The sequence below is a fragment of the Miscanthus floridulus genome, chromosome 8 (assembly GCF_019320115.1).
Source record: "Miscanthus floridulus cultivar M001 chromosome 8, ASM1932011v1, whole genome shotgun sequence".
Classification (NCBI taxonomy): domain Eukaryota; kingdom Viridiplantae; phylum Streptophyta; class Magnoliopsida; order Poales; family Poaceae; genus Miscanthus; species Miscanthus floridulus.
In genome coordinates this window covers 44,572,296-44,598,072 of record NC_089587.1, presented here as the reverse complement: position 1 = coordinate 44,598,072, position 25,777 = coordinate 44,572,296, and the positions used below count along the sequence as shown (strand labels likewise).

General features: G+C 51.6%; 1 protein-coding gene and 2 pseudogenes across 3 annotated transcripts; all 3 read right to left on the bottom strand.

Moving 5' to 3' along the window:
- Positions 1-1,721: 1,721 nt before the first annotated feature.
- Positions 1,722-3,105, bottom strand: LOC136468970 (BTB/POZ and MATH domain-containing protein 1-like; annotated as a pseudogene).
- A 9,667-nt stretch (positions 3,106-12,772) lies between these two features.
- On the bottom strand, positions 12,773-14,564 carry LOC136471828 (BTB/POZ and MATH domain-containing protein 2-like). 3 transcript variants are annotated; one of them, XM_066469568.1, is made up of 3 exons: positions 14,364-14,564; positions 14,181-14,254; positions 12,773-14,129 (listed from the first exon to the last, which is right to left on the bottom strand). In XM_066469568.1, the coding sequence occupies exons 1-3, from the start codon at positions 14,487-14,489 to the stop codon at positions 12,947-12,949; spliced, it is 1,383 nt and encodes a 460-aa protein (XP_066325665.1). In that variant the 5' UTR covers positions 14,490-14,564; the 3' UTR covers positions 12,773-12,946. The 3 variants fall into 3 exon arrangements, with proteins under 3 accessions (XP_066325665.1, XP_066325667.1, XP_066325666.1); XM_066469570.1 differs by having other exon boundaries at positions 14,186-14,254; positions 14,364-14,422; XM_066469569.1 differs by lacking the exon at positions 14,181-14,254 and having other exon boundaries at positions 14,364-14,500.
- Positions 14,565-17,393: 2,829 nt separating this feature from the next.
- Positions 17,394-19,020, bottom strand: LOC136471827 (BTB/POZ and MATH domain-containing protein 1-like; annotated as a pseudogene).
- Positions 19,021-25,777: the final 6,757 nt, after the last annotated feature.

The following is a 25,777-nucleotide window of genomic DNA, read 5'->3' as shown; positions in this document are numbered from 1 at the left end:
ATCCACGGAGAAACGGATGGATTGGAACACCAAATCCATGATAGAAATAATTTTCAAAAACTACTAATTCATCGTTGCGAGGAGTCGGAAAGCTCTCACCGCGAGCCGGACGCCATCCCACTGTCACCCTATCGGGCAACACACTGTCCTCCACCAACCGATTGAGCGCCACCTCATTGCTGATAGACCCCACCTATTCCTCAGCACGATTGAGCTCGCGTGATGCTCTACTCGAACCGCCGTAGTTTCTTTTGGGCGCCATCCAGCAGATCCGTCGCTTGGCGGAGGCTGCGTGCTTGTGGTTGCTATAATGGCGGAGCAGTTGCCAGGCGAAGCGGTGTGGGCACGAGGAAGAAGATGAAGTGGCGGAGAGAATGTGGGGAAGGTGCGCTGGGGTCGCGGCGCTCTTATAACGGTTCGACCCCTAACCCTCTGCCTTATAGGGTTTTGGGAAACCATGCCCGCTGCACTGCATTCTCTTCCAACGTCTCCGCATGTCGCTAGGCCGCTGAGTGGGCCTAGTGGGCCGCCGCGTCAAACCATGTCAAACGCAGGTTGATATTCAACGATGAGTGTTGCCACGACACGATATTTTCTTTCTCTGACCCTACTACAAGATTTCTTCGTAATCTTCCAGAAGGTCGGGGACTACGTGTGTACACGTCATCTCGCAATGATTGTATTTATTTCTACACTGGATTCCTACGACATTGGGGATTGGGCCAGCACCTGAAGAGCACTACTTTGGACCCTTGCATCACATGACTACTTCACCTACTGCCCGGCTCGGGGACTAAGTGGGCACACTTCACAACGCGGTGAATGTGCTTATTTTTTGACTTAATCTTCTACAAAATGGCTAAGTTCTTCCGCGCTAACTAAGTCAAGGACGCCATGCGACCAACTTTGATGCTCGGAACCTAAGTAGGCACACTTCACCCAAGGTGGAGACTTTGAATTTTTTTTACTTGAGCTCCTTACATCCTTCTGACAAACCTTGACTTCGAGTGTGCTCGGCTCCAACAACTGGACGAACAACTTGGATGTATGCTCAGACAGCTCGGACGCATGCTCAAACAGCTCGGATGTCATGTTCAGCAGCTCGGATGCATGCTCAACAGCTTGGACAAGCTCAGGACGGTGTTGCTCAACGGATACAAGGCGCTCGAGGACTAGCTATGGGGGTATAACCCCCGGTACCAGCAGGGCTGTACATGGGTCGAGCCGCTAGTGGAGGCCTAGCCCACAAGACTGCTCATGGGCCACGCCACTGGTGGAGGCCCAACCTACGAGACGACGTCGTGCGAGGCACGACATTGGTCGGCGTGCCTCGCAAGACTACGTGAAGATCTTCGATGATCTAGGAAACATGCTCGATATGCCAGATCCCATAATATTTGTAACTTCCTATCTTGTAAAACCGATCAAGATAGAAACAACCGATCTGTAACCTTACCCCCGAGCTATATAAGGCGGGTAGGGACCCCTCTCGTTTTCATCTGATCATACGCAATACAATCCACAAAAGACACAAGACTTAGGTTATTACGTCAAGCTGACGGCCCGGACTTGTCTAATCGTTGTCTCTCGCGTTCTGTGTTACCATCTGGCTCCCTCACGCGCACCTCCACCGATTCATCTACTGCCATGGACATACCCTCGGTAGACTACCGGACGTATTTCGTCAATAGTCCTGTATTTCTATCCTGCTCTTTCTGCATGTGCAGACATTGCGCTTGGGACTATTACCAGCATTATGAATCTACTTCCAAACTGTTCATATGATTCAAGAAGTTACAACAAATCAACCAGATTATGTTAAAATTGGGACACTATATTTCGCCGAAACTTACATTGTCTTCAATGCTTCTATAGCCACATCATCACCCATTTCACTTTTATCTGAAGACGATGCCATGAAATGGATGGAAGCATGTTTAAGCCTGTCGCAGCCATGCCGATCGGCTAGAGCCAATGTGGTAGCTGCGTTTTCCACATGGAGTGTCCTGGCAAGGATGTGCTCGCACATCACCTTGAGCCTGTCAACGGCATATCGATCCGCGGCCGCTAGCAAATGCTGGACCAGCTCTCTCATCTCGTCCATGCTCAGATGGCTCATGGCCGGCAAGGAGTCGGTGTAGATGAAATGGAGCAACGCCCTGAAAGTGTCCGGCCGCATGTCACGTACCGTGACAGTGTGCGCGTCGTCTGTCTCCGTAATGGAACTGGAGCCGTAGAGCTCCGCCTCAAAGACCGGCGACCGGGCAGCGAGGATGATCCTGTGAGCTGCAAATGCCTCACCATCCACATCGAAGGTCACGTCGGCGCCTTCCTGGGACACGAGCAGCTCGCCGATGTGCAGGTGCAGGTTGCGCTCGGGCACCCTGATCTCCGGAGCGCCAGGGGACGACGTGAGCGCCGTCCCGGTGACGCCCGTCACGACGCACGCGACGGTGACCGCGTCGTCGCGGAGGTACGCCGAGGACGACGCCTCCAGCTCGGACCGTCTCATGAGCCTCGGCACGCCGTGGCAGGAGCCCTGCTTCCGTTCGTGGCGGCAGGTGGGGATGGGGTACGGGTACGGGTACATGCGGCAGCAGCAGCAGGCGGCGTTGTCGAACACCGCCGTCGTGTCCTCGGGCTGGAACGACGGCAGCCCCGTGGCGCGGTTGACCAGGCCCAGGTTGAAGGACGCCCTCACCCGGGCGGGGCGGGTGACGAGCGCGAGGGAGACGGAGACGTACCCCGAGCTGCCGGGCGCGTCGTCGTCGCCGTCGGGGTAGAAGAGGATTGCCCACTGGTACCCGCCGACGGTGAAGCCGACGGACTCGACGCACCTGCGGCCGCCGGCGGAGCCGACGCCCCTGCGCCTGTGGAGGAGGTGACTGTACCTTGTGACCTCGAGCATGTGCGCGCCTTGTTGCCGCGCATCGCCGGCGATTGGGTCTGCCCACTCCGTCAGTGGCATGTTTCAAAGAACGGGCTGGTGATCGCGAGGGAGAAGGATCTGATGGGAAGGTGAAAGGCTGAGAGCAAGGTAGGCAGACCGCAGACCAAAGCGGTTGGAGACTGGTGTCGTTTATCTACGTACCGGTCAACGGTCATAGCCGGCCGTGAGCCCGTGACCAATCGCCTCCTATTGAGGCTGACATGTGGACCTCCATACGCAGACGAAAATCAAAAGGAAAACTTCAGCGCAAAACTGAGAATATAATATATAATATAGCTGCAAAAAATATACAAAAACCATTCTCAAATTATATTCAATTGATGTCTGCATCTTATTCAGTTTCTGAATTTTTTCCTATAAGATAAATGAAAACAATTCTATTGTATTCTCAAATATCCCAGTAATAATATTAATAATACCAAACCAATTAACAGTGGCAATGTTCCTCTCGCTAGCTCAATAAATAGGATTGGTTTATATGTTTATAATCATCAAAATTAATGTTCAACTATCTAGGTACCAGACATTTATAAATATAAATCAATGTGGACACAAACAGTACAAGTTTTTTCCTTAAAAAATTAGCATTCTTTGAATTTAGTATAGAAAACATCAAACACACTAGCAAATAGTTTAGCCTCACAGCTTCAATGCAAAACTGAGAATATTATTGAGTTGCAAAAAATACACAAATAAGAGGCACACGCATCGATCAATATGCATATGCTTGCTAAATCTTTCCGAAGATCGCCTAGCGACGACAGTGTGGTGGTCTAGGTGGCCAGTTTCATATGAAGATATTTATTCCTCTAATTATATTCAATTAAAGTCTACGTCTTAATCAGTTTCTCAATTTTTTTTACTATACAATAGGATAAAATAATTCTAGTATATTTTCAAGCATCCTAGTAATCTTAATAATACGAAACCAATTAACAGTGACAATGCCATTTTAAAAAAAAGTTAATTCATATTAGTGTGCAATGCTCCTCAGTTCAGTAAATTCGATTGTAATGTTTTATAAGAAAAATTGATGTTCGACAGAAACAGTACAGTTACCACTAGCTAATAACAAACGTGGACAGAAACAGTACGGTTTTTTTTGGGAAACAGTACAGTTTTGGTTACAAGTTACCAGACATTTATGCATATAAACGTGGACATAAACTGTCGGGTACCATAAAACGGGGTACCCCGAGCGTATACCAAAAGGGTCACTTAAATCCTATTAACAACAAAGCTAGAGGTTAAGCCATGGGCCCGTCACCAGCCCCGTCCGTGCTCACCGGCTCTCCGCCTCACCTCAGGCCTCGCACGGGAGGTCTCGGCGCCCTGACGCAATCTCCGCCTTGCGCGAGGCCTCTCACGGGAGGCCTCGGCAAGGAGCCCAATCTCTGTCTCGTCCGAGGCCCCGTGCGTACAGCCTCGAATGAGACAGCTATTCTCCGTATCGCTCGAGGCTGGCTTGTCAATAACCCGTGCTCCCGCCTCGGCCGGTCTTTTCGACAGCAGGTCATGTCCCATTAATACGTCAACCACTCCCGCAATCTCAGCCGGACGACGGCTCGACACCGTGGAGCGGCCGACAAGACAAGGAGTCACATCAACGTCATACCGGCTGGGATAAGGCGCAGCGGGGATTACCGACCACTGTGCTCTGGCGCTGTGCCCACGATCAGCGCCTGAACTGCACTGTGCCCCGTAACCCCCGCCCCGAGGACAACGCAGCATGGGAAATCTGGCCCGGGTCATCATCGCCTCCGAACCAGTGTACCAGATCGACCGCTCCCTCCGAGCCTCGGCACTCTACGTCAGGGTCTCGGCTATCTCGGCATTCACGTCTGCCGAGACCCCCACCGCGGTTCGGCCTCGGCACCCACCGAGCCTCGACCTCGCGCGCAGTCAATCCACAGCGACCCGCACGATGACCGCCACACCCGCTCCGAGGCAGCCCTGGAGCTCCCATGACGCACAGGATCGGATGTGACCAGCACGTCGCCCCAGCGCTCCAAGGACGGACCGCTCCGACGACCACACCACCACAGGAACAGGCTACAGGGCTCGGACACGCCGCCTCTGTTCGCATGACGCCGTATAGTTAGCACATGTACTATCCTTGTCCTCCCTTCAAACTATAAAAGGAAAGGACTTGGGCCATTTCTAGGGGGGTACGGGCACCCACCAAAGCAACACTCTGTAACACGCACACTTTCCTGTCGCCTGAGAGCAACGTCTCAGGCAGCCCGTATCACTCCACGCCAAGACCTGGGACTAGCTCCCTCTCTCACCCAGCTTGTAACCCCCTACTACAAGCACTTCGGTACAAGGAATACAAGATCAATCTCTCAGACTGGACATAGGGCACGAATTGCCCGAACCAGTATAAACCTTGGTCTCTTTGCATCACCATCTGGGATCGAGAACACGCAGAACAAATTCACTAGTTGGTTGAGGATCCCTCGGTCCAAAACACCGACAGTTGGCGCGTCAGGTAGGGGCCTCTGCGTGTTAGTTTCGTCATCCCAACAAGTTCTGGATGGCAGACCCCGTACGATCGCTGTGTCTCGGCACAGTGGTCTGGTTTGGGAGCCTGAAGTTCATGTCTCTAGGGCACGAGTACGACATGGTACTTCTCACACCCCGAGCCCCGCCTGCCGACGACGATGTCACGCACCGGTAGCCCAGGCGCAGGCGGCGCCCGGGCGGCCGCTCTCGCCGCGCTCGCCGGGCATGACACGAGCAGGATCACCCCGATGCTACGCGAACCCAAGGCGACTCGCCGCTCTCCGCCGGTATCCTACGACCAGCTGTTGGCGCAGGGTCCCTGGTTGGGGATCTGTCTAGCCTGAGCCTGGACAAGGGAAAGACGCCGGTGGCACTCGCCGACGCCCCGACATCAAGCTCCGCTCCACCACTCCCTGAGGAGCCAACTCCAGCGGAGCAGAGCCCGGCGATGGCACCATCTCCATACCCCTTCGGGTTGAGAAATGCCACCGCCTCTTATACTCACGCCTACGCTTCCACTCACGCGGATCTCTCAGGGCGCGCCAGCGCTTCGTTCTCGACTTTGGCACCACCGCGTCAACCCACACCCACGCCGACTCCTCGGAGGAGGACAAGGCATGGGCTGGAGCGGATTTCTCCAACCTCCACGACCGCGAAACCATGCGCCGCTTCTTGGCCGCAAGTGACTATTGCTTTGGCTACTCTGATTCTGACGATGAAGGTACTTACGATCCCACTCGTGGGTGCTTCCACGTCGGACTTGGGATGCCAAGCACGGGCGATGAGGACGAGGGGGTAGGCAATCGCACTCTGCTTCATCAAGGAACGGGCGATGCCACGCCTTCACGCATTGTTCCACCAGTAGCACGGAACGAGAACCTTGCCCTCGGACAATTTCGATGCCCGGACCTAGAGCAGCTCCGCGAGCTTCAGGCCAAGGTCGAGCAAGATCGACTCCTTCTGCAATAGCTCCGAAACACTCTCGAGTAGGAGCAGCAGGGCCGCGCTGACGGCAGAGGAGCCCGACGATGGGCTCGCGACGTGCACCACCGCATCAACGATGACGAAGGGGACGATCGTCCCCCAATCTTCAATCGCGCTAGCCAGAATGTCATGGCTGCGGCGATGCTAGTGCGCGCGATGCCCGAGCCCTCCACCACGGAAGGGCGATGGGTTCGCGGCGAGCTCTGAGATCTCCTCGAGACCGCCGCGGTGTAGCAGGCCGAGAGTTCCACCTCTCGGCGGCGCGGTGCCGTCTCGGACCTCCCCTCAGCACTGCATCGGCAGGATAGGGAGGCCTCAGTTCGTCCCGAGCCCACTCAGGCACCGACAATCAATAGGGTCCCCCCGGTCCACGACTGCCTCGACAACCGACGTGAGGCGCAGGGCGACCACGAGGTGATCGGCTGGCGACGGCGCCACGACAGTGAGGGGCCCGCTCAAGGCTACCATCCGCATCGAGGCGGTCGTTATGACAGTGAGGAAGACTGCAGTCCCTCTCCTAAACCACCTGGCCCTCGGGTCTTCAGCAGAGCCATCCGCAACGCTTAGTTTCTAGCCCGGTTTCGCCAGCCATCCAACCTCACAAAGTATAGCGGCGAGACCAACCCCGAGCTCTGGCTTGCCAATTACCACCTAGCTTGTCAGCTGGGCGGCACGGACGATGACCTGCTCATCATCCACAACCTCCCCTTGCTCTTGTCAGACTCAGCGTGAGCCTGGCTCGAGCACCTTCCTCCCTCTCAGATCCACGACTGGCGCGACTTGGTTCGGATCTTCGTCGAGAATTTCCAGGGCACATACGTGCGCCCTGGAAACTCCTGGGACCTTAAGAGCTGTTGCCAGAAACCAGACGAGTCTCTCCGAGACTTCATCCGATGCTTCTCTAAATAGTGCACTGAGTTGCCTAGCGTCGGTGACTCAGAGATCGTCCAGGCTTTTCTCTCTGGCACCACCTGTCGAGACTTGGTTTGAGAATTAGGTCAGAACGTGCCACGCTCGGCTGCCGCGCTCCTCGACATCGCCACCAACAGGACAAAATGTTTACAGGGTCAGCACAAGACAAAAGAACAAACGGAAAGCACAGCGACCCCACCAAAAATACACCTACCTCGAGCGGGGCGGCAACCGCTTCGCCACGGCGACCCTTGTCTGCAAAGGTGGTGGCAGTGGCAGAGGCATGGCCTCCGTGTCCATCGGCGCCGGTTGGTCCTCAACGGACCTCGGCGCCCCCTCGGCCCTCTGCGAGGGCAGTTGCGTCGCCTCCGCCGCCACTTGCTCCACTGCCGCCGCTGAGCCCACTGGGCTGACGGTGCGTTTGCCCAATGCCCGCGCCTCGGGCGTGTCGGCCTCGGCCCTGGAGCAGGCAATTACCGACCCCGGGTCAGCTCCTCCCCCTCCTCCCGGGAGTGCCGGGCTACTTGCCAACGCCCCGGGCACCACCTCCCCTATGTCAGGGAGATGGTCCAGGGGACCTCGCCCCATCTCGCCCTCGTCATCCCCGTCCGAGGCATCCGTCGATATCGACGGCGACGGGGACTCCTCCAACGGGAGGCCATCCTTCCTTTGTTGACGGCGGCACTTGTCTAGTTCCTCGCGTGCGAGGATCTTCTTCGTGCGCTTCGCCGCCTTGGCGTCTTTCTGCTTTTTCTGTGCCTCGGCGTGTGCTCGGTTCATCGCCCGCCGCCTCGTGTCCTCGGGAACGGGCGGTGGAGAGGCGCGCACGTCCCTCATCCCCTGTAGGAACGAGAATAAGGAGAAATGGAGGAGGCTCGGGGGCTACGGCGGCGCACGACTTACCAGCGAGAGGAACCCCCACGACGGGCGCATCGCGATGGGGGTCAGGTTGCCACCCCTCAGCTTCGCCTCCATCGTCTCCCCCACCCGACGAAGAATTTCCTCGTCGGAAAGGGCGGAGGAGATCATCCGGATACCCTCATTAGGCTCACCCGGCCTCATCTCAAATAGGTGCCGCCGCTGAGCCATCAGCGGCAGCACCCTTCGGCGGTGGAAGGCAGCCACGACCATAGCCACGGTAAGGCCACGGCCCCATAGCCTCTCCAGCCCCTCCAGAAGCGGTTGCAGCTTGGGCTGATCCTCCCTCGGGACGCCATACTTCCACCTCTCTGGGCAACTCCCCACAATCTGCCCAGTGTAGGTGGGGAGTCCTCTATCATCATTGCGAAGATAGAACCAGCTCGTGTACCATCGACGATTGGATGACGCGAGCTGGGCCGGGATGTAGAGGTGCTGGCAGTCCTAGCGCACTTGGAGAGTGCAGCCGCTGGCCCTCGTCGCTTTCCTCATTCCCAACGTGCCCGTCGCCTTAGTGGTATGCCCCGCCCAGAAGAGATGGAGCCACAACTCCTAATGGGGAGCAATCCCCAAGTACCCCTCGCAGACAGCGACGAAGATGGCCGGCTGTGCGATGGAGTTGGGGTTGAAGTTGTGGAGCTCCACGCCATAGTAGTACGGGAGCGCCCGCATGAACTGATCCATCGGGACGCCGAGGCCATGCTCGTGAAAGGAGACAAAGCTCACGATGTAACCGTCACGAGGCCTCGGCTCTGGCTCGCCCGACGGAGCGATCCACTCTGGCCTGTTGAGGCCCATCACCGGACGAAGGAGTCCGCCGTCGACAAGCGACTGAAGCATCTCCGTGGTGATGTCAGATGGATCCCAAGGGTTTACCTTGATGACAACGATGTCGCCAGCCATGGATGCGGTGGAGGGATCGAATGCGGCAGTGAGTTTCTCTCTCTCTCTCTCTCTCTCTTTCTCGCTCTCTCCCTGGCTCGCTCTTCTCCCTTCTTCTTTCTGGCACCCGCTGCTCTAGCGACGGCTCGATGGGGGCAGAGCTGACGTAGGCAAGGTAAGGTGGGGAGGGGCGAGGCTCTTTGCGTATTTATGCAGGTTGAAGGCGAAATGGACAGGCGATGAAATCGGGGAAGTTTCCCCTGGATCCGGTGTGGTTAACCCCGATCCGATTTTACCGCCCACGCGCCCACCTTTTTCTCATTAATTGCGGGAACAGTTGCGTCCCATCCGCTGACACCACGTCGCGCCCAACTGTTGCGGCGGCAGGCGTCGTTCCGTCTCCCCAGAAAACTGCCTCAAAAGGCGCACCAGCCGTTGCCGAGCCAATGAGGAAGATATTCCCCCCGCCCTATTCCTTTCAGATGAAGGAACTGGGTGCTGAGCCTATTACGGTCTAGGGGTTCGAAGGCTGGGCCCCTAAGGTTTTGACAGCCGCCCCAGGACAACAGAGTCAGGGACGACCATGGGCGAGCCCACATGGGGCCAAGGCCCAAGCAAGCGAAATACTTGGGACACCCTAAGCCATGTCCGAAACCGGCAGGGAGGTCTCCGAATGGGATCCCACTGTAGGGAGACGCCGAGCCACCGAGGCCCAGCGAACGGCCTCGGCACCCACTAGAGAAAACCCTCTGGTATTCTTGGAGTGTGTCTCTGGACCGTTAGCCGTCCCCTAGCGAACGGGGCATGGGCCTCCACTCGGACTTACCCGATAACAGCTCACCGGAAGTGCCAACGCTCGTGCCCACCGAGGGTAGCCTGGCAAATTCCACCCCTCCTTCCGAGCAAAAAGGAAGCATGAGGGTCGTACAAAAAGCCAGGGGAACCCCTGACGGACCTCTCGCTCCGTGCAGAGGCTAGGGGGCTCTTCCTGCAACCTTGCCGAGACCTAGCGACCCCGGCTTGCACTCGAGGGGGCTCGGCAAAACAACCCCTCCTTCCGAGCCAAAAGGAAGCGCGAGGGTCGTACAAAAAGCTAGGGGAGCTCCCGATGGCCCTCTCGCTCTGTGCAGAGGCTAGGGAGCCCTTCCTGCAGATATGCCGAGACCCTGCGACCTAGGCTCACGCCCAAAGGGGCCTCAACAGACAAACCCTCACGCGCGAGGGGCATACAAAAAGCTAGGGGAACTCCCGACGGCCCTCTCGCTCCATGCAGAGGCTAGGGGGCTCTTCATGCAACCTTGCCGAGACCCAGTGGCTCCGGCTCGCACCCGAATGGGCTCGGCAAACAACCCCTTCGTCCGAACGAAAAGGATATGTGAGGGTCGAACAAAAAAGCCAGGGGACCCCTGACCGCCCTCTCGCTCCGGGCGGAGGCTCGGGGGCTCCTCCTGCACCCAAGACAAAGACAAACGACCTAAGCCCATGCTAGAAGTTTCGTTACAAATATGATAAAGGGCACCAAGCCCGTTACGGTCCAGGGGTTCGAAGGCTGGGCCCCCTGAGGTTTCGACAGCCGCCCCAGGGCAACAGAGTCAGGGACGACTATGGGCGAGCCCACGAATGGCCGAGGCCCGAGCAAGCAATCGCTCGGGGCATCCTAAGTCATGTCCGAGACCGGCTGGGAGGTCTCCGAATGGGATCCCACCGTAGGGAGGCACCGAGCCGCTGGGGCCCAGCGAACGGCCTCAGCACCCACTAGAGAAACCCTCCGGTACCCTTGGAGTGCGTCTCCGGACCACTAGCCGTCCCCTAGCGAACGGAGCGCGGGCCTCCACTCGGACTTACCCGATAACAGCTCACCAGAAGTGCCACTGCTCATGCCCACCGAGGGTAGCCTGGCACATTCCACCCCTTCTTCCGAGCGAAAAGGAAGCGTGAGGGTCGCACAAAAAATCAGGGGCACCCCTGACCGCCCTCTTGCTTCGTGCAGAGGCTCCGGGGCTCTCCCTGCGACCTTGCCGAAACCCCGCGACCTGAACTCGCACTTGTGGGCTCGGCAAATACGATAAAAACTCCTCACTCAAAACACAAAAAAAGCCCCTGGAGGAGTAAAATCCACTCCTCCAGGGCCTCGGGGGCTACACCCGGCGGGTGCGCTCGCGCGCACCCACCGAAACCTCAAGAAGTGAAACACAATCCCTACAGGGGCCGCTGCAAGCCAAATCTCGACAAACCCTTAGGGAGAGTGCACGCACTCCCCCTAAAGCTCGGGGGCTACTGTCGGGTACCATAAAACGGGGTACCCCGAGCATACACCAAAAGGGTCACTTAAATCCCATCAACAACAAAGCTAGAGGGTAAGCCATGGGCCCATCACCAGCCCTGTCCGAGCCCACCGGCTCTCCGCCTCACCTCAGGCCTCGCACGGGAGGTCTCGGTGCCCTGACGCAATCTCCGCCTCACGCGAGGCCTCTCACGGGAGGCCTCTGCAAGGAGCTCAATCTTCGTCTCGCCCGGGCCCCGTGCGTACAGCCTCGAATGAGACAGCTATTCTCCGTATCGCTCGAGGCTGGCTTGTCAATAACCGGTGCTCCCGCCTCGGTCTGTCTTTCTGACAGCAGGTCACGTCCCATTAATGCGTCAACCACTCTCGCAATCTCAGCCGGACGACGGCTCGACACCGTGGAGCGACCGACAAGACAAGGAGTCACATCAACGCCATACCGGCTGGGATAAGGCGCAGCGGGGATTACCGGCCACTGTGCTCTGGCGCTGTGCCCACGATCAGCGCCTGAAATGCACTGTGCCCCGTAACTCCCGCCCTGAGGACAACGCAGCATGGGAAATCTGGACCGGGTCATCATCGCCTCCGAACCAGTGTACCAGATCGACCGCTCCCTCCGGGCCTCGGCACTCTACGTCAGGGTCTCGGCTATCTCGGCATTCACGTCTGCCGAGACCCCCCACCGCGGTTCGGCCTCGGCACCCACCGAGCCTCGACCTCGCGTGCAGTCAATCCACAGCGACCCGCACGCTGACCGCCGCGCCCGCTCCGAGGCAGCCCTGGAGCTCCCATGACGCACAGGATCGGATGTGACCAGCACGTCGCCCCAGCGCTCCAAGGACGGACCGCTCCGACGACCACACCGCCATAGGAACAGGCTACAGGGCTCGGACACGCCGCCTCTGTTCGCATGACGCCGTATAGTTAGCACATGTACTACCCTTGTCCTCCCTTTAAACTATAAAAGGAAAGGACTTGGGCTATTTCTAGGAGGGATACGGGCACCCACCAAAGCAACACTCTGTAACACGCACACTTTCCTGTCGCCTGAGAGCAACGTCTTAGGCAGCCCGCATCACTCCACGCCGAGACCTGGGACTAGCTCCCTCTCTCACCCAGCTTGTAACCCCCCTACTACAAGCACTTCGGTGCAAGGAATACAAGATCAATCTCTCAGACTGGACGTAGAACACGAATTGCCCGAACCAGTATAAACCTTGTGTCTCTTTGCATCACCATCCGGGATCGGGAACACGCAGAACAAATTCACTAGTTGGTTGAGGATCCCCCGGTCCAAAACACCGACAGAAACAGTACAATTTTTTTTTGGGGAAAAAGATAGCCGTGTCTGAATTGGTAGATAACATCATGCACACTGGAAAACAAACAGCTAACATACATAGGAGTATTTATTGGGATACCACTAGCTAATAACAAATAAACTGTTCACAAAAAACTAAATAAGAAACTGAAAATTGATAGCTAAATCTTATTGGTATTTAACTAAAGAACTAATCAACTAGGCTATCAGATGGATCCATCTTGGGCTTGCAGTGCTCTTGCATCACCTTTTTGCTGACCTTACTCATCCTAGCCATTGCATCGGCTAGCACAGAAGGCGAAGTTTTCGCAAGATCCATGTACCCTTGGGTCGCCACGACATCTTGCACATTATTCGAACAACACATAAACTCAACACAAGCATGCTTGAGCTTGTCGCAGTGATGCTGATCACCCAAGGCCAGCGTCGTCGCCACGTTCTGCACGTCAAGGTTGTTGCAGAGGATGCTCTGGCAGATCAGCTTCAGCCTCTCGATGGCGTACTTATCCGCCGCCACCAGCAAGTGCCGGACCATGTCGCAGTTCTTGCTGTGATAGTCTCTGGAGAGATCGTCGTTGTGATCCATGGAGTCCGTGTAGACGAAGTAGAGCATCGCTCTGAAGACGTCAGGCTGCATGTCCTCGATGACGATGGGCCGCGTCCCCATCCCCACCTCTCTCATGGGGCCGCAGAGCTCCGCCTTGAACACCGGCGACCGCATGGCGAGCACGAGCCTGTGCGCCGCGAACGTCTCGCCGGCGACGCTGAACGTGACGTCGGCACCTTCCCTGCTCTCCAGCAGGTCGGCGAGCTGCCGCTTGAGGTTGGACAGCGGCACCCGGATGCTGGGGAAGGTCCTGGACTTGGACACCCGGGGCTCCTTCCTGACGGTGACCACGCACTCCATGGTGAGGCGGTCGTTCTTCACGTACGTGCCCTCGAGCTCGCCGCGGCCGATGCACATGCAGTGGCAGACCACCTTGTCCTTCTCCGGGTCCAGCTCCCTCATGATGACCAGCGTCGGGTGCACCGACGTGGACACCCCCGTGGCGGGGTTGACCAGGCGGAGGTCGCAGGAGGCGCGCACCTTGCCGCTCGTGCTGAGGAGGCGGAGGTACGCTGAGACGAAGTCGAAGCCCCCGGCCAGCTCCTCGCCGTAGCCGTCGGGGTAGAAGAAGATCACCCACTGGTGGCTGGCCACGTTGAACACGCCGGATCTGATGAAGTAGTCGGCGCCCATCCCCCGGTGCTTGCTGTACCCGAGGATGTCGAACACGTGCGTGCCCTGCGCCGTCTCCGGCGGCGGGCAAGTCGACGCCGTCTTCACCTGCTGGGTCATCATCATGCTGCCGTGGCCGTGGGGGACCTCAGACCTGCCAGTGCCAGGGAGAGGGTCAGAGAGAGAGAGAGAGAGAGGAATCAACACGACGATAGCAGTGCAAGCGCGCGCGCTCTGTGGATCCGATCCCCGTTCTTGGTTCGGCGGCGCGACACGGATCTGATGAGGATGGGATCAGGAGAAGAAGGTGTCGTGATCTCATTCCTGGACCGGTAGTGGGATGGGGCGGGAGGAGGAGGAGAATCGGAGATCGTGGAGACGATCGAACCTGAGAACACGGCCGGAGGAGACGGCGACAGCGGCGAACAAGGCGACGATCTTGTGGAATCGCACGTCCAAAACTCCCACTTCCGAAATGAAACGGCCGTAACTGACTCGCTGTGATTCTAGTCATCTAGAGTCTTAAGTGGGCCTCTGCCTACCTGTTCAAAGGGGCCCATCAAGAGAATGGGGCCTTGGTTTCGAGTACAAATCCTCCCATTCCTTTCAAATTTCCGAATAACCTTATATAGTTGAAATTAAAGCTTTGGCACGTGACAGTAAAGTGAAGGTTCCAAGTATAATAAGATACTAGGTGAATTCCCCGCGTTACTGTGGGAATATAAAAGTAATTTAAATAAAGTTAGGAGAAATAAGATGTAAAAGTAATCACACTAGTGTATAAATAAACTAGATGATGACCCACGCGACACGTGTTGCTACGGGGATTTTATAGAAGGATTTGTGGATAGTTCGTCTGGATTCAATTGGAAGTGTCAACAATTAGTGTAAATAATTTCAAAGTTATGTACAATAAAAATATAATAATGCTTTTGTAGGGTAAAGAAATAGATAGGATCCATCCAAAATGGGGTAAGTTATAATCACGAAGATACTCCATCTCAGGATATAAGACATGCACATATTTCAAAATTAAGACTTTGTTATATTTGACCAATAATTAGTCTAATAATATAAAAGATTTATAGTATAATAGTGGTAACATTATATCGTCTGTACAAATACTTTCCAATGATACTTTTGTTGTTGCCATAAATTACACACAAATAGTATAAATTAACGGTTAAAGTATGATCCTGAAGACCGCACCAAGTCAAATCGTGCCTTATATCTTGATGAGACAAAGGGAGTACATCATTGGATCACCATGATAGAAGTATTCATAATGACATTCCTTCTTGAGTAACAATAATATTTCTAAGTAATAAAATTATAATGATTCTTTTGTAGAGTATAGAAATAGAGATAGGATCCATCCAAAAAGGGTAAGTTATATTCACGAAGATACATCGTTGGTCACCACAATAGAAGTATTAATAATGAGATTTCTTCTTTTAATAACCAATAATATTTCAAATTTTAGATAGTGGGTATTGTATTCTACGAAGTGAAAACCACTTGATGCAAACTCCGTGGCAATAATTCAGATCAACCCCAGAGAAGCTCGCACTCTCCTAGTACCATCGCAGCATGCATCCTATAGATATCAATCAAATATAATCCATATGGTTCATAATTCACAAAAAATGTTAACTAATCTTTGAACCCTAACATGAATAAAAAAGGGCGTACCCAGTGCAGAGAGCTCCCGCTTTATGCGGGGTCTGGGGAAGGGTGTCAGTGGCAAGCCTTACCCTCGCCTATACAATGCAAGGAGACCGCGACTCGAACCCGGGACCTTTCGGTCACAGGCGGTAAGACTCTACCGCTTGCACCAGACCCGCCCTTTGAACTCTAACATGAATAATAAAATAAAAATGTTTGGGCGTAAGAAACCACAATGCCTTCTCAAATGCATCTGTTCGTGCAGAAGAGCAGGTTGTCTTGAGATTCTTATAACCTGGGGATGCTATCACTATATACATCACATCCGAAGTGGTGACAAACTCAAGGCAAGCATCCTTAAGCCTGTCTCAGCTATGTTGATAAGCCAAAGCCAATGTAGCTGCCATGGTCTTCACATCAAGTTTCTCACAAAAAGATGCTTTGACATATCAACTTGGGCCAATACACAGCATTTTTGAAGATAAGCTGCATCCTCATTGTATTGCTAACTCATATCAGTACAAATCTAGTACAAGCCCAATATGAAACTCACAACCTCGTGTCAACTCCTGGACTCACCAGTATCATAGAACTACTGAGACATGCATAGAAACAAAAGTTGTATGCCACTTATTAGATAGGATGAACATGAATATAAGACAGCAGTGGATATTTACACCACCCTTCTACAAATCAAGAACATACTTTTTACAAAGATACGATGCAAATACTAAAAATCACAGTTTGGAAATTTTAGGAGTAAAGTAGCTTCATTCGTTCCCCTCAATGGCAGCATTAGCAAAGCTTTGCTAAATTAGTTTCATGGAAATGCATCCTATCCGTTCTGCCAAAAGGCATTATAAGACAAACTCTAAAGATAAGATGCCAATTTTATGAAAGATATCGAAGGCTCATATAGTACCAGTCACAGAAAACTTGAGGATGGCCTATCTGACACTGCTGAAGAAAGAAACAGTGCCAGCCAAGTTAACTGAGGAAGCATGAGAGCTTTCAGTCTTTACACAGAGTGATTTATGCTTATGTTGCTACTGCCCTCATAACTCCAAGAATGTATACCCTAGCAAAAGAAATACTACCAGTGTGTATGGAGTGGCAATATTTTACTTGCCAATGCATCTTATTTTGAATGATTCTTTGTAAATTATGAAAAATTAACTAATCAAACTTTAACACACAAAAAAGACGTCATAAATACCAACAAGCAACTAAGCAAGTACCTCGCCTTACATAGATCTCGAGTAAGGTTAATACTTAATAGAACAGAATTTGAAGTCAATCCTAAAGTAGCTTTTAACTATGCACTAAGTACCATGGGTGTCAAATCAGCTGTTGGTAACTAACATGACCGTCCAAAATCACAACTGAGTAGACTTGCTCATGCTTTCTTTTGATTTAGCAACTGAACCTAGCTTAGTTTCTTGAGGGAATGGATGTACACCCAGAGTCCAAGACCAACCAAGTTCAACCCTCGCTGAGGTGAAATTTGGTGCCTATTTCTTCATAATCAAAACCCACAGACCTTCTTGGTTGGTTGAGTTTTTATGATTTAAATTGTTATATGCTTGTTTTGTTACATGGAAACATTAATCCAAATGATCATTTTACTCAAGCATATATTGAAAGCACTAGAACCTCCAAAATCATGCACAACATTGTCGATATCGTACTGCTATCAGCATACACAAATCGTAAAACTTAGTGACCAAGGAGGTAAAATTGTGACTGTCCAAGCTATCTCATATTTCTCACAGTAATCTCAACAGCATTCTAGTCTTGTGCTTAAAGCTATGAGTCCATCATAGCATTGTGCGAAAAAAGTAGACAGCTTGTATTTTTAGACATATTAGTATAGAGTATAGGACTAAGTATGACACACATGATAGTTCTCAATCAATTCATCTTATACTGGGCTTCTCATCCCTAGGTTAAAATTATAATGAGCTGCTCTAGCAGATTCAGACAAGCTATTGTAATAATTTAATAAGAAACACTGGTGGACAGCTAAGACAAGATTCTTATGTTCTACGCAACTTCATCGTCTTCTCAAATGCATCTGCTAGTGCAGAAGGGCAGGTTGTCCTGAGATTCTTGTAGCATTCGGTTGCTGCCACTGCATCCATCACATCTGAACTGGTGATATATTCAAGGCAAACATCCTGAAGCATGTTGCAGTTATGCTGATAAGCCAAAGCCAATGTAGTTGCCACAGTCATCACATTAAGATTCTCGGCAAGGATGCTTTGACAAATCAACTTGAGCCTATCCAAAGCATATCTATCTGCAGCCACAAGTAAACGCCGGATCATTTCGCAGTTGACATCTTCCACAAGATCCTTCATGTTAGGCAAAGAATCGGTATAGATAAATTGAAGCAGAACCCTAAACACAGCAGGCTGCATGTCTTCAATGGTCATAAGCTGCGTGCTCCTCTCCCTCATCGGACCATAGAACTCAGCTTTGAAAACTGGCGACCGCATTGCGAGCACAAGCTTATGTGCTGTAAAAGTTTCTCCTCCAACACTGAATGTGACATCTGCACACTCCTCTTCTTCCAACAACTTGCCAAGATGATTTCCAATGTCTGATGGGGGCATCTCAATTTTTGTGGGCAATTTGGTTGCAGATACCTTAGGTTCTGTCATAACAGTGACAATGCATTCCATCACAAGGCGATCATCTCAAAGGTACACCGATGCCTCAAATTCGCTTCGTTTCTTGAACAAGCCATCCTGACGAGCAAACCTACTGACATCACCGGAGTTAAACATTCTAGGCCCTGTCCTATGCACTGAAGCCGACAACCCTGTTGTCAGGTCGACCAGCTTCAGGTTGCAGGATGCCCGTACCTTGGAGCCTTCCTTCTCCTTCATGAGCTCGAGATAAACTGAGATGTAATCTTTGTCTTTGATGCTCCCATCCGGGTAGAAGCGGATGGACCACTGGTGGCCTCCGACGAAGAAGGTGCCGGACCTGATGAACTTTTCGTGGCCCATCCCCCTGTGCTTGCTGTAACCGGTGACCTCAAACAAGTGCCTGCCTTGCGCCGTCTCCGGGGTGCACGTCAACGCCGTCGTCGGCGTCGGAGCATGGCGAGCCATCGACGGCGATGACCACGGCAAGAACTGGCAGAATCGACGCAGCGGCGGCATTAAGCGCGTGACCTAGACTTTTTACGGCGAGAAATAAAGGAAGAATCGCAAATTAATTGATCAGAATTCGCGGTACATCCTAGAGGGGAGCGAAGATGAGGTTGTGGAGTAAAATCGAACCTCCCGAAGATGGCTGTCGGCGTCGGCGGCGGTGAACTGGCAAACGACGGCGCGCCGGGGAAGGAGAGGAGATGCAAGAGAGTAAAGCAAGCCAATGAGGTTCTTTTTTTTAAGACTTACAATGAGGTTCTGTTTTGCTTCGGCCTTTGGGAAAGGAAGATGATGCAATGGGCTTCCTAAAGCGTACCACCTGGGCCCAAAATAGCACAGCAGAACTCTACAGCCCGGTCCGACTAGACCCATACCTAAGCTCATTGTGGCTTCGTGGACCACCATTTCTCCTAGGAAAAAGTTTTTTCTGAGCTACCTCAACTTTCACAATCGTTCGATTTTTTTAGAATTACACAGTACAACGTCGACGCCCATAACACGCGCATATATTCACCCCTATGAACACACATATGCTAACCCTACCCCTATGAGCACCTCTGAAGGACTGAGCCGGCAGATCTTGAGATTCACAAAGTCACCACAGGCGCCTCGCTGTCGACGGGACGTCGCCTACCACTGAAAGTATAGTGCCGTTAAATCCTGAAATAAATCTAGAAAAATACGAGTACCAGTGCCAAGTCGAGGACTTGAACCTAGGTGGGCAGAACTTTTGAAGACATGGCAGTTTTGATTGTAGTTTTACTAATGTAGTGTCATGTCCGTCATTCTATATGGTGCCACATCACCTATTGCAAATATTCGGAAATCATTTGTTGCAACATCCAAAAGTCCCCCTTACAACACAAAGAAACAACAAAAAAGTGTGCAAAACAGCAAGGGGATGGGTTCGAGGTGCAGGCTGCTCCAGCCCCCTGGGCCATCACCTTTGAGCTCACCGGAGGGAGGAGGGAATAGGACCACAGAGGTCGCCGGAACCCTAGCCGTCGCCGCCGCGTCCCTCAAATCCAGAGGAGGAGGAGGAGGAGGGCTCAGATCCAAAAGGAGGAACGACCTACGTCGTCGGAGCTGCCGCCGTCGTCCTCGTCTCCGGTCAGAGGAGCGGAAGGCGGGTCGCTGGGGAGCACGGGGTTGCGGAGGGGGAGGGAGGGAGCACGTGGGGGGCGGGGCGGCAACAAGCTGGGCGCGGGCACGGCGTTTGTCCTAGGGCGCTAGCAGGCTCAGAGCATGGCGCGGCGTGGGTGACAGCGAGCGGGCGATCGCGGGATGGGAGTGGGGGCGCGGGGGAGTGGGGCGGTCGCGGGATGGGAGTGGGGGGTCATGGGCCTTGTCCGGACGCAAGTTTGGGGATGGATGTCCTCATAGAATCAGTATCGTTGTTTTAACCAAACAACTTATATTTTTTCATAGCACATAGCTCACAAACAACTTTTTTTACAGCTAACAACTCATATCAGATTTTTCACAGCTCACAATAGCTTTTCCACATATTACACAGGTCAACCAAACATACCTTAGAGCTCTGACATTGATTATTTCCACTCGACCATATATAGAAGAAAGCTTACTTGCTACTGATATGATACAAAATTACAAATATATGTCAAAGTGTCGATGCGGGACCCACGGGATACCCCTCAAGGAAGGGAGAAGATCTAGTCTAATTAGGATTCTTTCCATGTAATCTTAGTAGTAGTATTATTCTGTAATCCTACTAGGAACTCTCATTGTAAACCGACTAGGACTCTGGCCTCCTGACTATATAAAGGAGGACGGGGTTCCTGGAGGAAAGAGAGAACACTTTACAATCAATCCAATGCAAAGGCTAACGCCGACTGGACGTAGGGCTATTACTCGATCACGATCGAGGGTCCGAACCAGGATAAATTGACTATCTCTTGCGTTTACCGTCGAGTTCTGCATATGCTGAAGCCCGAACTAACTGCCTTGGGTACCCCCATGGCAGGCTATCGGTGGTGAAACATCGACAGCTAGCGCGCTAGGTAGGGGCTTTCGACGAATTTGCATCCGAGAGCTCGACGGACCTCGACAGCATGATCTTCTCGACGGGATCAACCTTCATCTTCAGTTCATGGATCTACGAGGCAGGCGACAATGGCAAGCTCCAAAGCCGTCTCCTCAAAGATTCGGATCACCATGAAGACCTTTCTATTTTGGCGACTATAACAGATCAACTCGCTGGAAGATTCGCGCAGCTCGTGATGTCCGATCCAACTCAGATTTTGCGGCTTTGCGCATCCGACTCAAACTCAGGCTCCGCATCCGAGATGGAGTCTTACCCGAGTTCTTTCGAAAAACCAAGTTCTTTTCCGGTGGGGTTCCAGAACGCGGCCTCGGCCTATCAAGGATTCAACTCGGAAAACATTCAGAGTTCTCTTAAGAGTAGTCCGAGTTCTTTTCCGACGGGGCTCCAGAGCGCGGCCTCGGCCTATCAAGAATACAACTCGGAGTACACTCAGAGTCCTTTCAAGAAGTCGGGTCCTTTTCCGTTCAGACTCCACAACATGGCAACATCTTATCAGGCACGGCCCAAAGGATCCCTTGATCCGGTGCTTAGAATGCCACTGAAAGGAGCTCAAGAAGGTCTCGTACTAACTATAATATCTCAAGACTGCATCGTCCACTGGCCAGGTTCTGTTCCTGAGGATAGCGGTACCCGACTAGTTAGCACGACAACAATAACAATTCTACCCTACCAAGAAGGAGACCCGATCTGCAACCTTGAAGCCTCTACTAAAGTTATCAACAACTCCGACAGTGTGGAAATCGACGCCGATAACAAAACAATTCACGCACGAGAAGTATTCATGGTTCACCGTCCTCGATCACCATTGGTCCCCCCAGAAGCACCCGACATCAGGTCATCGGATGAATCTGAGTCCAACATATCACCCTTTACCCAGGGGCACGATGGTGAGACCGAGAATCAGAAGCAAGCCATAGAAAGAAAAAACAAATTGAAACAAGGACGCCAACGCCGTGCTAGGCAGCGCAAGGAAGCTTGGATTAGATATGAGTCAGATCTGGCCGAGTACAATAGAAAAAAATCAGAACGAGAAGTCAAAGAAAGACGCACGGTGAATACACCCTACAATAGGATCCGAGAAGCACTAGAAGAACTCAGAGCGACCTCACATCCCAGTGAAAAACAGGAACAGCTCCGGGACTTTCTCCGGTCAATGGTCCTAAGGACGCACGATGGAAAGACCCGCTCAAGACTACCTGCCAGGTCAACATCTCATGAGCAGGAAGATCAAAATCAAAGGAAGTCCGCTTTCGAGAGACTTAGACCAAGTGGAAGTCACAACAGAGAAAGTAGAAGGGACCATAGTCAAAACTACCGAGTCGGACAACCAAGAATGATCAGAAGCAAAGTACCTATTCAGACAACCACGCAAAACTACTCTCACCAAAACAACAGTTGGTTAGAAGGGGGTGCTAAATCAGAATACACGGAAGCCAGAATGCACGATAGATTCCCCTGTTTTGCAAACAGACTTGCTTCAATACGACTACCTCACAAGTTCAAGCTGTCCAACCACTCTAAATATGATGGCAAGACCGAACCAAGGCAGTGGCTCAGGATTTACTCGCAATCGATTGAACTAGCCGGAGGAGACGACGATATCAAGACCTTGTTCTTTCCCATGGCCCTAGAAACCATGCCCCTCCAATGGTTCGACAAATTGAATCCAGGGTCAATTAGAAATTGGGAGGACTTGCAAAGAGTTTTCTGTGAAATTTTTACGGGTATCATTACGCACCCCATCACCCACGTAGAATTAAAAGGACTCAAGCAGAAAGGGGGCAAAAGTCTCAGAAATTACTATCGACGATTTGGTGAACTACGTGCTCAAGTACATGACATCACCAAACGAGAAGTAATCAAAGCTTTCTCTCACGGAATCATGGCTAGGTGGCAATTTCAGGACTTCTGCAAAGAAAACCCGAGAAACAATGAAGAATTCAGACGCACAGTAGAAAAGATGATTACTGCAGAGGAGAAGACACGAGAAAGGTTCCCGGTTAGAAACAACCGAGACAACCCAGACAAGCAAAATCATCGAAACATCAGACATCAGGAAAGAAAACGTGGACCAGACAACACCATAGCGGTGGCTGACAAATCAAGGAAGTTTTCCAAACCCAGAAGGTATGACGACATTGAAAACATGCATTGCATCTGGCAGCCTAAAGGAAATCACACCATCGGAAATTGCTACACCTTCAATGATCGATACACAAGAAAAGATAGTAAGGGGAACACTAAAGAAGACAATCAGAAAAAAGATGAAGACAACCACGAAGACAAGGGATTCTAAAAATCTAGGGGGGCAGTAGCAGTGATCTTCGCCGGGGCCCCAGATTCCAGAAGCAAACATCAAGAAAAGCTAGCTCTACGAACCATCATGGTAGCAGAACCGGCTACTCCAAGATATCTCAATTAGTCACAGTATCATATCTAGTTTTCAAGAGAATACCAATAGACTAGCATAGGAAACGCAGGCCATTACCCACTGGTTCTAGATCCAACTATCGCCGGTATGACTGTCACAAAAGTACTAATCGATGGGGGAGCCGGACTCAACATCATTTTTTCAGAAACCCTAAGGAAGATGGGACTACAACTCACCGGGATGAATACACCAACAAGCATCCCTTTTTATGGCATAGTGCCCGACAAGGCAGCCATGCAACTTGGACAAATCACTCTACCAGTTACTTTTGGAACTCCCTCAAACTACCGTACAGAGTTCATCAAGTTTGAAGTTGCAGACTTCGATTCATCATATCATGCAATCCTCGGGCGCCCAGCACTAGCAAAATTCATGGTGATACCGCATTATCCGTACCTATTGCTTAAGATGCCAGGGCCTAACGGTGTCCTTTCCCTTTGAAGTGATTTGAAGCGCGCTTTTGACTGCGACGTTCAGGCAATCCAAATTGCAGCTAAAGCATAAGCCGCCAATGGTAGAAAAAAATAGCCACTATTGCCGCAGAAATGAGCCTAGAAGAGCTAGAGATACTGGCTAAAAAGCCCATCATCCTCGCACCACCAAAAGAAGCCGATGTCAAGCAAATCGACCTAGGCACCGGTGATCCCTCCAAAACGGCAACCATCAGCGCCCACCTCTCGGCAAAATAGGAACTCGCGCTCACTAATTTTCTTCGGGACAACAAAGATATATTTGCTTGGAAGCTGGCTGACATGCCAGGTGTCCCAAGAGAGTTGGCTGAGCACAGAATCGATATCAATGAAGGCTCCAAGCCTATGAAGCAACGACTACGACGATTCTCACCCGACAAGCAGACAACAATTAAAAAAGAAATCATAAAGCTAATGGCAGCCGAATTCATTAGAGAAATCCTTCATCCAGATTAGCTAGCAAACTCAGTTCTAGTACAAAAAAAGAACACAGACGAGTGGCGCATGTGCGTCGACTACATAGATCTCAACAAACACTGCTCGAAAGATCTATTCGGGCTACCACATATTGATCAGATAGTTGATTCAACAGCAGGATCTACCCTATTATCCTTTCTTGATTGCTATTCAGGATATCACCAGATCACATTAAAGGAACAAGACCAGAGAAAGACATCTTTCATCACTCCGTTCGGTGCCTACTGCTACAAGACCATGTCGTTTGGACTCAAGAATGCTGGTGCCACTTACCAAAGAGCTATCCAAACGTGCCTTGGTGAACAGATCGGCAAAAACATAGAGGCATATGTGGATGACGTAGTAGTAAAAACAAAGAACCTGGACACACTAATTGAAGACTTAAAGCAAACCTTCAAAAACCTGAAAAGGTGGAGGTGGAAATTGAACCCAAACAAGTGTGTATTCAGAGTTCCTTCAGGACAACTACTCGGATTCTTGGTCAGTCATCGTGGAATCGAAGCCAGCGCCAAGCAAATTCGAGCCATAATAGAGATGGGCCCTCCTTGAAGTGTCAAAGATGCGAAGAAACTAACAGGCTGCATGGTGGCCCTCAATCGTTTCATATCAAGACTCGGCGAAAAATAGTTACCTTTCTTTAAACTACTAAAGAAGATAGATAAGCTCAAGTGGACAAAAGAAGCCAACGAAGCTTTCAAAAGACTTAAGGCATACCTCACCTCCTCGCCCGTTCTCACACCTCCAAAGAAATACAAAGACATAATGCTATACATTGCGGCAACCTCTACTGTGATACGCACAGCGATAGTCATAGAAAGAGAAGAAGAAGGGCGTGTATATAAAGTACAACGCCCCATATACTACATCAGTGAAGTACTGTTAGAATAAAAAATCAGGTACCCACATGTACAAAAACTACTCTACGCCCTCCTGATCACTTCACGCAAGCTTTGCCACTATTTTGAAAGCCACAAGATTACCGTGGTAATAGATTTCCCACTCGGAGACATCCTACACAATAGAGACGCAATAGGGTGCATATCTAAGTGGGCAGTTGAACTTGGTGCTCTCAATATCGATTTCACCCCACGGAAGGCAATTAAATCTCAAGCCCTTGCCGATTTTGTTGCCGAGTGGATAGAAATTCAATAACCTATGTCAAATACCATCCTTGAACATTGGAAGATGTACTTTGATGGATCACTCAAGCTAGGCGGAGCCGGTGCAGGCGTTCTCTTCATTTCTCTAGATAGAAAACAACTCAAGTATGTCCTTCAGATATTATGACAAGCTACAAACAATGAAGCAGAATACGAAGCCCTCATCCACGGGCTCCGAGTGGCAATTACCCTCGGAATCAAACGATTACTCGTATACGGCGATTTGGCAGTAGTCATCAACCAAGTCAACAAAGATTGGGACTGCACCAAAGAAAACATGGGCGCTTACTGTGCTGAAATACGAAAACTCGAAAAACATTTTCCAGGGTTAGAAATTCTACATGTCCTGCGCGATTCTAATATTGCAGCAGAC